Below are 12,279 nucleotides of genomic sequence, written 5' to 3'. Positions count from 1 at the left end.
ATCTCTGATGATGTGGAAGAAGGAAGCGGATCAGAATCCGGTGCAGAAGACTACACAATATCCCTCTTGTCAAAGACGACATCCCACCTAACGATTACCTTGTTTGTCCGAGGATCGAACAAACAATAGGCTTTCGCTTCAGAGGAATATCCCACAAAAATAAGGAGATCAGCTCGGGGACTAAGCTTTCCTATCTTGTTATCAGGCGTGTGTGTGTACACACAACACCCGAAGACTTTGAAATGGGAAATAACAAGCCGAGAGCCAAAAAATGCCTCATACGGGGTCTTCTGAGGAAGAGCCGCAGTCAGACACCAGTTGAGAATGTACACCGAAGTATTAACAGCCTCGACTCACAGGTGCTCAAGAAGCTTTGTTGCAAACAGCATAGAGCGTACCATTTCCATGACTATGCAGTTCCTATGCTCTACGACTCCATTTTGAGAGGGGGAGTTGGTAGAGGTGAGATAGCAAGAAATGCCATGCTTCTGTAGAAACTCGAAAAACTCGTGGGAGATAGACTCACCACCGCTATCACTCCTTATGCACCCAATACGACGACTGCAGCAGCACCCAAGCAAAAAAATATGTGAAAGCATTTGATTTATACTTGAGGAAGTACACCCGCATGTATCGAGAATGATCATCCACTATCAAAAAAAAGTACAGCGCGTCGTTCAAAGCAGCAGTGGATGTCGGCCCACAAAGATCAACGTGAATCAGTCTAAGAGGATCCTCAGCTCTATGTGTAGACTGCTGAGGAAATGGGATACGGTACTGCTTCCCGAGCTGACAGGCTTTACAGACATCTCGAGCTAGCTTCAGGCATGGAAGGCCCTCAACCAACTCACGGCGTGACAACTCATAAAGTGAGTCATAACCAAGATGCCCTAAGCGAAAATGCCAAAGACGCTCATTGTGCGTAGGCTCCCGAGATGTGGCTAAGGCCTAGAAGCTATGGAACACAAAGCCTTCGGCAGTCGACTCGGTCAGAAAATGTCATGTAGTAAAGGCCATTAGGCTGTGCCTCACCGCAAGCAATCACTAAACCAATCAGAGAGTCAAGGACCTCGACTGTAGTCACTGTAAAGAAAACTGCTCGCCCCAACCAGCAAAGCTGTTGAACAGATAACAAGTTCACACCAAGCTGAGGTACATGATATACATTGTCCAGTGAAGCCAGATCTGAACCCTTGTCAGTGGCAAAACTAACGCAACCTTCAGCCTGAATCTTGACCGAGGAGTTGTTTCCTATACGAACCCGCCCGACCGTAGAGGCTCGGGTACGGAAAATGTCCTCTATAGGAGTCATGTGGTATGTAGCTCCACTGTCCACAATCCAAACTGAAGCTGAAGTGCTCGGTTGTGATGAGTGGGCCTCTGCAGTAACCTCGTTGGGAGGCAACTCACAGATATGGATGAGACTCACATCTGATGTCTCTATGGAGACGATATGGGCCTCTGCAGACCAGTCAAACAAGCCCTTTGGAGTTGAGAATATTGTCGACTGAGATGACTGTGCAGTGGCACTGTGAGTCTAACCTTTAAATTGCCCCTTGCCATCACCCTACATCCCCTGCTGGGGGTTGCCCGACAAAGGGGCGGTGGTCTGAGACTTAGGTTTTGGTGTTGTGCCTCGTGCCTTTGATTGACACTCGTCGTCAAAATGGCCAGCCTTTTGACAATGTTGACAATACCTATTCTTTTTAGGTAAATTCTGCCACCCAGGTTTGAGTTGTGACTAGGAGTTTCCTTGAGAATCCCCAGATTGATTTAGCTTTTGAGCTTGATTTTGATTTTGAGTGGATGTTTGGTTTGGTTTGCCCTTCTCTTGTTGCCTTTCTAAGAATGAGCAAGAAGAGCCCCCTCTAAAGAGGATTTCATATGAAACTGATCGAACAACCATGCGTAACACAATAGCTAACACTCAAATTCATAGAATGTAGCCATGGAAAACTTTAAAACTATTCCTTCCACAAAATTGAAGTATTTCTTGAGAAGTTTATTTAGGAACAATGTGACCTGATCGTCAGAGGACTTGGGAGTCCCTATAGTAGAGAATTCAGCGAGGAGACGCCGATGCTCAGTCAACTTGACTTTCAAGTCATCCCGGTCAGTGATTTTGAAAAGTTAAAGCTCATGGTCAAGATTAATACGACGGGTCCTATCTCGAGCCGCATAGCGGTCAGTCAAGTATGCCCATCGCTCTGACACTAAGTCAAAATGCTGAAGCTGAGAATGAAACTCTGGCAATAAGCCCTACATCAGCTCGACAATAGCGGAGGCATTCCTAGCCTTCCATGAGCGGATGACCTCGTATGGAACAAATGCGGGATCGGGTTGGGGTTCCAACCCTTGCACTAGATCGCATAGGTTCTGTGAATCAAGGACATGTCTCATCGAATTCGACCAAGTAGTAAAGTTTGACCCGTTAAAACGAGTCTTGTCATTAAATACATTCTTGGCAAAAGATGAGCTAGAACCATGAGGTGTCGGGTGGGTGGAGTAAGATGATGGTGGGAAAGATGGTGGAGGTGAGAGTGTCTGATAAGAGTAAGAAGGAGAGGGAAGAGGTGGGTAGGCAGAAGTAGGCTGTGAGTGTCCAATGAGTGCCGATTGATGAGGAGGCACTCGAACATGAATGTTTCCATAAGGTGCCGGTGTAGGTGGAGGCACTGGGACACAATAGCCTTCTCCAAAGTAAGGCTGGGACACAGCATTATGACCAGAAGGTCCACTAGGCAATGCCATGGAGACAAAGTGTGGAGACAACTGATCCACACTTGGGAGAGACTGAGTGGGATACCCAGGCTGCAATGATCCTGGAAGCGTGTATGAGGTAGGTGAAACACCACCTGGCTGAGGCAAGGATGAAGAAAGCTGTCAGGGCGGTAGCTGGAGCTTGCAAACGCAGCAGTTTGCTGACATGGCAGGCTATACAACAGCAGTGCAAATGAACAGCAGTCAGTCGCCAGGTAGAAACAGTAGCAATCAACATGTGGAGGGCTGGAAATATGTGCCAGACTGTAGGGAACAGTGATGGACAGCAAGGGCTCAGATGTCCTCTGTGACTGGGGTGTGGGCAGCAAACTGGTAACACCTGAAACCTGCAAAAACGAGATTGTGAAAGAGTGGAGGGCTGGCTACCAATTTATAGAAAATTAGGGTTCTAGATTCTCTCCCACTTAACTTTCTTGATCCACTCCCCGTTTTAGGGTTTTGGCTAAAATAAGCCTAAAATAAGCATGTTTTCGGGTTGTTTAAGTGGCTAAGTGCATTTCTTAGCACAACACTTGCACATCAGCGCCAGTCTGCACATTGGAAGGGGGCCCGGTCTTCATCATCCGAACCAGGCTCCAAGGCATCCATTACTTGATCAATGAAGATTGTGTTGAGCGCTGGCGTGATGCAGGATCTCGGTATTCAGCTACTGTCCGCTGTCCTCTTCCAGCTACTGGAATTCTGTCACAACAGTCCTCTTCCAGCAGGTAGGTTATGTGGCAAGAGGGTGGCACTGCAAGTCCCCAGCGACATCCAGGACGCTGGTGTGCAGGCCCTTTCTGGCTCTCTCTCTCACTTGCTCTGTCAGTCAGCCTGTGCAGGAACAGCAGACAGTGCTCTCTTTCTTTCTCTTGCTAGCTCACACAGACCCTGCCCCTGCACAATGCTGAAGCAGAGCAACAGGCATGTCTCTCTCCCTCTCTCTCAGGTCAGTTGTATCTGCTTGGCAGTGTCTGAGTCTCACAGGCCTGCAAATTTCTCTACCTGGTCATAGATTGTCTGTCTTCTATCTGCAAGGTCGTTATCTGCTCTCCCTGCCTGCAAAGCCGTGGACACCACTGTACTGCAGAAACCCTAATTGCAACGGTGTTTATGTCTCTTCACAAGTCTGCCTGCCTGTTTGCAGGCCTGTTTTGTGTGCGTCTGACTTCCTAAGGTCGATTTAATGAAGAAAACCCTGATTGCGGCCTGTTCACAGGTCTTATATGTCTGCTCTCCCTGCCTGCAAGGTCATAGACAGGACTGTACTACAGAAAACCCTAATCACAGGTCTGATCAAGGAGCTGGAGGCGGCCACGCTTGTAACAAATAGCTTGAAGCACAGATGCCTGATCCATGGGTGCAAAGGGCACTCCTGTGAATTTCGACCCTTCTCTCTTTCTCTCTCTCTCTCTCTTTTTTTTTCGTAAATCTCTCTCTCTCTCTCTCATTTGTAGATGTACTGTATACTATGATATCCGAGGCCGCTATCATTGCCTCTTTAAGGAGGGGTTTGGACCACTAAGACGGGTGATGGACTATAAGGACCAAAGATGTTTGGGCCTTTTCTTGCTAGAGCTCCAACGACGCAAAGCATTATTGTTACAGGATAGGAGGCAACCCTAGCATCATCCACCCCTCCAGAGAGCAGTTACAGACTACTTCAGCGTAGCTGAACCCCCAACCGCAACCACCCCAGACACATCTCCTACTGATAGACGTTACGGAGATACAACATCAGGAGGCATCACAGTTGAGAGAGCTACAATGCTACGCAGAGCACGACGCCCTAGAGTACCTACACGGCAACATAGGCGTGCCCATATGCGCCACATTCGCATCACGCTAGCTCGGTACAAAGGCAGATTGGCACGATGACTTAGTCGGAGGTAGCTTGCAGAGTCTTGGTGGATTCCATAGACTAAGGGGGAGATACCCTACACTCTTGATCTTTTTAAACTTAAGTCTTTTTCCAACTTTTTCAGTTTTTTCAGTTTCCGTACATCTCATTCCAATATACCATGTAAACTTACAAATGAATTTTATCTCTTCTTATCTGGTGAGAGATGATGATACCTGTTGTATTGGTTATGGTTTCATAGGCCACTCTGGCCTTTTAGAGACGTTAATAGATCTCTCTCTCTCTCTCTCTCTCTCTCTCTCTCTCTCATACACACACACATCAAGAAAAATCTAAACAGGATGCACAACAAAATGGGAAAACACAAAGACAAGAAGAGAACAGAACTATGGATCAGCAAGTCACTTTTTTTGCCAAAGGAAACAGAAAATCATCACACGAAGCATTGCACCAAAAGCTATCATTTTTGAGAACAAATGACACAACACAAGTACACATGCACAAACTCGTATGCATCCACATGGAGCACAAACCTGGGAGTTGACTTAGGTGTAAACCAAGGGGTTGATCTGTTAGGGGTGCCCTTATTAACAGATGTGATCAATCTAGGTTTGACAGCCACATCTTGGAGCTTTACAAGTTTGAAGTAAGTGCCAGTTTCCTCTTTGGACATCAATTCTTCATGTGTTCCAGTTTCTACTACTTCCCCTTTTTCAAGCACTACAATTTTGTCAACATGCTGAATAGTAGAAAGGCGATGAGCAACTACTATGGTGGTCCTAGCTGTCATGAACTGATCTAATGCCTCTTGTATGAGCTTTTCTGAAGAAGAATCTAAAGCACTTGTAGCTTCATCAAGAAGAAGAATAGAAGGATTTTTCAACACAGCTCTTGCCAGTGCAATACGTTGCTTCTGACCACCTGAAAGCTGAACACCTTTCTCACCAACCTGCAAACAAACAGTCTTAATACTAAGTCTTACTGGCATTTAATCTTCCAAGTTGTCAACAAAAATCCAAATCATGTGTAGCTTCATCATAGAACCTGTGTATCATAACCATGTGGAAACTTTTCGATAAATGCATGTGCATGGGAGAATTTTGCAGCATCCTCAATCTCCTCTGCTGAAGAATTTGCTTTTCCTAGCATTATGTTGTCCTTAATTGTAGTTGCAAATAATACAGGCTCTTGGCTGACCAAACCTAACTGCATCCTGAGCCATTTCAGCTGTAATGACTTTATGTCATGTCCATCAAGTAAAATACGGCCTTCAGCAATGAGCACAGAAAAAGAAGCTGGTTTAGACCAATGGAATTTATTTTCTATAATCCACATAGAATATGTATTGAATGTCTTGACACAACAAAATGTCCATCAAAGCTACAAATTTGCTACTTGAATAAGATTAAGATGGATTTTTGCCTTTTTTGGTGTGGTAAAACCACTGTTCTAGTACTAATTTTAACCGTGAAAGAGCTCCTCAATGAGAGAGATTCTTCACCACGTAAAGATTGTCCATGCAAATACAATGCAGACTAATTCTACCAAAACCCATGACATGAATCTGAATATATTTAGGAAACATCAATCACGATCCAAGAATTACATTTGCAACAACTAAGGAGAGGTATCATCCCGATACCTGATGTGGGGTCATAGAAACGTTCAATAAGAGCAATAACAGTACTTTTTCCAGAGCCACTACTTCCAACCAAGGCAACACTTTTGCCTCGTGCTATTCTCAAGGAAAACTTCCGCAATATTGGCGCATCAGGTCTTGAAGGATACACAAAATCCACCTTTTGAAACTGAATTTCACCTCGTAAACTAGAAAGGCGTGCCCCATTTGTACTCTGTTTGTCAGTACTTGGAGTACTATTTATCACTTTGAAAATTTTTTGAGCTGCTCCTTGTGCTTGTGAAAATGCTGAAAAGCTTAAAGAAGCTTGTCCCAATGCTCTACAGAATAAAAACACACGAATATGTATTCAAATTTCAAATTAGGGATAGTTTAATCAAACATAAATATGAGAAGCTAAAATGTACTATTCTCAGGAAGAATTTCCGCAATGTCAGCACATCAGGTCTTGAAGGATACATAAAATGTGCATAGAAGCTACAATAAAGGATAATAGACAACTGTGTATAAAAATAAAGACCATAGGAAGTGGTGTACTGCTAGCCAAACCACATTTACTGACAGTCTTCAATATATGCCATAGCATTTATACAGACGTCAGCATAAAGGTGTGTAACAAACACTGAGTGTACAAAAGAGTGCAGGAACTACAATTTTTAATCTCACTTCAGTTCATACTATGGCCCTTTTGAAGAAGACCACCTTCTGCAAGGTGTAAACCTGTATTGCCACCACACAAGCCAAACAACAAGGTATAATAGCAAAAATGTTACACATTCATGCTTAGTGTCTCATTCACAAAGTCCTTGAGGGACTACTCAAACCTTAAAAAAGGTAGAAGAGCATAAAGGAGGAAAATGATAAGCATAGGGGGTGGGGGGCGATGGGCGATGGGATGGTTGAACACTTTCACAAGAAGATCATGAACAAGAAGGCAGCTTAGAGGCAGTTTTGTTTTTCCGGAGAAGGGTGATTATAATGATGGTGAAGATAGACAGACTGCCAAGATACAAGCCCAGCCCATAGATGAACAGCCGGCCACTTCTCACACAAGCCTTTGAACTTGCTAATAAGCTATAAGTTTGCCTATAAAATGTTCGTGGTGAATTCAATAACAAGACGAGTATTATCTTGATCATCTCTTTAAATTCTTATCAAAGACCCCATTATCACATGCTTCATAATATGCTATCCAAAAGCACAACATAAACTAACAAAGCAGGTAGCAAATCACATATTATGAGAAAAATGTTACTGTGTGCATTCGTGTGTATGTGCATGCATGCATGCACATACACATCTGCACATGTGTGTGCATGTGCATTGGGTTCACTTTTGGGCTTTCTGAACTATATGAAACTCTGCAACCTGGTGACATTTGACCATATCATTTTGGCTGTACTTTGGTCTTTGCGCTAATTTCTATTTGACAGTCTAGCTACTAAAGGATTAGATCGACCTCAGTTAGATCTTTTTTATGAGTGTTTCTGGTCCTCGTTGGCTGCACTAATTGTGAATGTGTGTGCACGCCCGCACGCATATTACATACATGTGTACATTACTAGGCCCATACAAAAACTTGCTGGCCAAGGAAAAATATCGGGTACTCTTCTGGCTAGAAAGCATAACACATGGATAGCAATCACATAACAAATCTAAGTTACAAACTCCAAAGAGGATCACTCACTCTATGTATGTGAGAGTGATGCAGGTATTGTGGTCCGATACTATGTATGTGGATGATTTGATCGTTGCGGGTGATAGTGAGACAGAGATTGAAAATGTGAAGGGTCTCTTCAAGACTGAATTTGAGATGAAGGATTTGGGAGAGCTGCGCTATTTTCTCGGCATAGGGATAATCAAAACTTCACAAGATATATAGTTATCATGGAGACAGTATACATTGGATATGTTGAAGAAGTATGGTATGGTTGATTGCAAGCCTATTTCTATACCTTTGGAAATTAATGCTAAGCTTAGTGCACATGAGGGTGTCCTGATTGAAAATGTCACTATGTATCAGAAGATTGTGGACAGCATTATCTATTATAGTCTCCCTCTCGATAATCTAAAGTGTCAAAACTGTTACATTGAGAAAGGAGTAGCTTGAACCATTTAAAGGAGCCAGGAACTGAACCTTACTATCTTGGACATGCAACAAGTAATGAAGATGCCTGCCCCCAAATAAGAGGGAAACCACATAACCTGCTACATTCATGGGCCAAGGGCTCTACTTGAAGAGCTTTAAAGGAAAGGATTGTGCATGTAAGCTGGTATGCTTGGTGCTCCTCATTGATTCCATACATAACCTGCTACATTCATGGGCCAAGGGCTCTATTTGAAGAGCTTTAAAGGAAAGGACTGTGCATGTAAGCTGATATGCTTGGTGCTCCTCATTGATTCCATACATAGGGAAGGGTTCTTTTTTTCTTTGTCAAGGGAAAGAGGAGGAAAAGCAGGGGCGAGCATTGAGAAACTTGAGGAGATCACCCAAGAGGATCTTGTCAAGGTCGGCAAACACAACCTGGACCTTCAAGCCACCTAACCCAGTCAAAACATATGCAAAAAGAAAGAAGGTTGTAAAGGAAAACTGCCTCTGATTTTCAACATTAAAAAAGGGTTTGAGGTGCAGAAGAAAAAGAGAATCCTTGGGCTTAGTGAATATGAGCAATAGACAACATCAGACAAGGCAAAAAAAATTGTGGAGCAAGGGAATGTGAAAGTGAACTGCTTTTAACAACTTCCATCCAAGGATGGAGACTGTGGACCAGCAAGCAATGGGCAAAACGATCTTAAAAAACGTAAGCAAGAAAAAAGTCAAGAGGAACTATGCTGAACTTCTTATCATAGGTTATATTCACTACTGATAACAAGTTACTGCACCATCAACATTCTTTGCATTCTGTTAGTAAACTGCTTTTAACAACTTCCATCCAAGGATGGAGACTGTGGACCAGCAAGCAATGGGCAAAACGAACTTAAAAAACATAAGCGAGAAGAAAGTCAAGAGGAACTATGTTGAACTGCTTATCATAGGTTATATTCACAACTGATAACAAGTTACTGCACCACCAAAATCCTTCACATTCTGTTAGACAATGCTGAACTAGCTTAAGACAAGTATGGAGCACCCATACAAGATGAAAATAGGGGGCACTTGAAGAATTTAGGTCAACCAAAGAGAAAAAGAACTGGTTACCAACCTATGTTTAAAATTTTAAAAAGCTAGCTGTTACATGAGAAAATATTGTTTCAAAAACTAAGATCCTTCGATCGGCCTTTCTTAATATGAATGAGCATATAGAGATGTTAAGATTTTGTTTAGCACCAAAAGTTTTCCTGACAGCATGAGCTCCTAGCTTCTAACCTTCTGAACAAAGTGTCAGATGCAAGAAAAATAAATCAGTTAGATTTGATCATAAGAAGCATAATTGACTAGTGTCACTATACTTACATGCCACCTTGCATAATTTCAAACATGGTCATCAGGATTGTCGAACCATTTGCAATACCATGAAAAAGAACCACACTTCCAAACCACACCAAAAGAGAAAAGCTTCCATATACTGCTACAAATAAGGTGCCGATTCCAAGTCCATTTATGAAGCCTATCTGGTAGCCCAGCTTCCTTGCATTTGTAAGGGCACCAGAGTAGGCCTGAATTGCTTTTGTTTCCCCTACAAATGAATATACAGTTCGAATTTGTGCAATGGTCTGCAAATGAGTCAATCAAGTGAATGGTATATAATGCCAAACGTTTACACCAAAGAGGACAGAAGGAACAAAAAGAAACTAACTATTAATTTGAGAAACTCAACATAACCTGTTCAGCAATGACACCAGCTTTTCCATATGCCTCCTGACTTTTGGAGGAAATGTTAGTAATCATAAAAGCCTGCAGAGCGGCAGCTGCAGCAAGTAGTGGTACAATACCCAGAGTCACGAGTGACATTTGCCATATCAAGGAGAAGCCTATAATCACTCCAGCCAACAATGTGGCAAGAAAGTGAATAGCATTGCCCATCTGCATATGAAAAAGAAGTCCTCAAATACTTGAATCGCATCTTTGTATTCATGTCCAAGCTAGCAGAGGCTTGCATTAGAAACTGGGACTCGCACAGATTGCTACAATTGTTTCTGAAGTAGAAGTTTAATGCACTCCTAGCTTGCAAAGTGCTTTGATGAGATGTTCTTAATGATGCATCAATAAACTTGGGCAGATAGGAATATCACCTTTTCACCAACGGCATTTTGTATAAGCAGCATATCATTGGAAACACTCTCAATGATTTCACCTGTTTGCAGTTTTGTGTCGAACTGTTCTATATCTTGCCTCAATATTGCTTCTAAATACTTGGACCTTATCTTTAGCGCCTGCCGTTCTCCAGTGTAAGTCCAGCAAAACACCTCTGCAAGCCCAAAATGCATACAATTCAGCCTTTTGAATTAGGGTTCTTGTTTGCTCGAAGAAGTTCAGAAATGTTCAAAAAAGCTACAATGAAGTAAGTGGGTCATTGCAATTGATCCTTCTCCAATTTCATTCTATCGTTGCACAGACTCAATTTTTGCACTGATGTTAGCATCAAAACATTCAAACTATTATTTGGAAATGAGTGACCAACTCTTGCTGATTAGTTGGGAAGAAAATTGATATATATATATTTCATCTGATTAGGCATCATATTTGCAAATATCCTTGCTAAACAAAACCCCATCAATTGGTAGATTTGTGTTTTCCAACTGAGTATCTTAAATTGCAGTTACACAACAAGCTTCAAACTCTTAACATTACCTAATAACTGCAATCTAATTTTGTAAAGCAACTATGTATGAGCTTTATCCACAAAAAGTCCATCGCTCAATATTACAACCCCATCCACAAAAAACATAACCAGTAAGCAGGTAGGTACAGCAGACTTATAATATGTAATGAGTGAAACAGCAGAAGTCAGTATCCATAGCTCATCAAGCAAAATGCAACCCTAACATTTGAATATTCCTGTGCACAGCTAGCCTTGTAGAGACTTGAATGTATTTTTGTTGAATTTCAGCCCTATTATGTAAACTTATAGGAGTATAATTAGATTACTCAAGGTTTTCAGAGTATGTATAAAACATCTTATCTAGTTCTGTTTCTCTGGAGAAAACCAGTTCAACAAGTGCATATATAGTTTTGATATTGATAATACATATCTCAATGCGCAAGGCCAGCTTAGAAAGTTGGAAGCTTCTGCAATAATGGTAGGCTAGAAATGCCATTAATTCAGAAGAGAAATACACTCTACATCAGCAAGAGATGTCAGCAATCTTGAACAGAAAGAAGATACAACTCATATACAGATCATTATTACAGAAGCATGGATGGAAGTGATGTAACTCTGGTTTTGGTTTCTCTATACATGTATCTCTGCTCTGCTCCTCCATTATGCCAAGATCATCATTTAGACAACTAGATAGAATCTTGTAGAATTCCCTACAAGATTGCATCCTTTGAGGTCAGACATGACAAAAATCTTGCAAAAGACACCATGGAATCTGGAGAAGAGAGTGTACTCTGAGCAATGTTGGGAAGAGGAAGATTTTGGTTCTTTTCTTCTCTAAATTCTAACTGTGATGGATAGCAAAAATTGATCTCGGCATCTATTATCTAACCTTCCAATTTAATAGGTACCCAGGCCATAGTGTTCATGGATACTTGATATTACATACTTGACATTAGACACCATTGCCCAGCTGTAGATGCCATAGACCTCAAGACTGATACAATCACTCCAAGCTACAGTATATGGGGCTGTCCAATGAGTGTGGTTAATAGAGTGCTCACAGCACCAATACCCTAAAACCTTAGAACTGGTCTAGTAAGCTCCATCCTAGATTGGTGTGGTGCACGATCTTTATGTATAGACACCATTTCTACACATTAGTGTACTCCACCTATATCACAATACCACCAACATGGGAGTGCCATGGGGTAATCTTGCATTCATCATGCATTGATCCAATCTGCCCACCTCCTGTG

The 12,279-nt window shown here is 42.2% G+C and overlaps 1 protein-coding gene across 6 annotated transcripts in view; it reads right to left on the bottom strand.

Moving 5' to 3' along the window:
* The window catches only part of LOC148013418 (ABC transporter B family member 1-like), a 111,777-nt gene that overhangs the window by 52,315 nt on the left and 47,183 nt on the right, over positions 1 to 12,279 (bottom strand). For all 6 annotated transcript variants that reach the window (XM_087668653.1, XM_087668652.1, XM_087668655.1 and 3 more), the window contains 6 exons: positions 10,494 to 10,669; positions 10,084 to 10,284; positions 9,715 to 9,974; positions 6,264 to 6,580; positions 5,666 to 5,889; positions 5,155 to 5,570 (listed from right to left, as the gene is read on the bottom strand). In XM_087668653.1, the coding sequence (XP_087524779.1) occupies positions 5,155 to 5,570; positions 5,666 to 5,889; positions 6,264 to 6,580; positions 9,715 to 9,974; positions 10,084 to 10,284; positions 10,494 to 10,669 (1,594 nt within the window). The remainder of the gene's footprint in view (positions 1 to 5,154; positions 5,571 to 5,665; positions 5,890 to 6,263; positions 6,581 to 9,714; positions 9,975 to 10,083; positions 10,285 to 10,493; positions 10,670 to 12,279) is intronic.

The sequence above is a fragment of the Lygodium microphyllum genome, chromosome 26 (genome assembly GCF_053477565.2).
Source record: "Lygodium microphyllum isolate KBCC chromosome 26, Lygodium_microphyllum_v1.1.10, whole genome shotgun sequence".
NCBI classification, from domain to species: Eukaryota; Viridiplantae; Streptophyta; class Polypodiopsida; order Schizaeales; family Lygodiaceae; genus Lygodium; species Lygodium microphyllum.
This window is presented reverse-complemented; position numbering and strand designations above follow the sequence as displayed.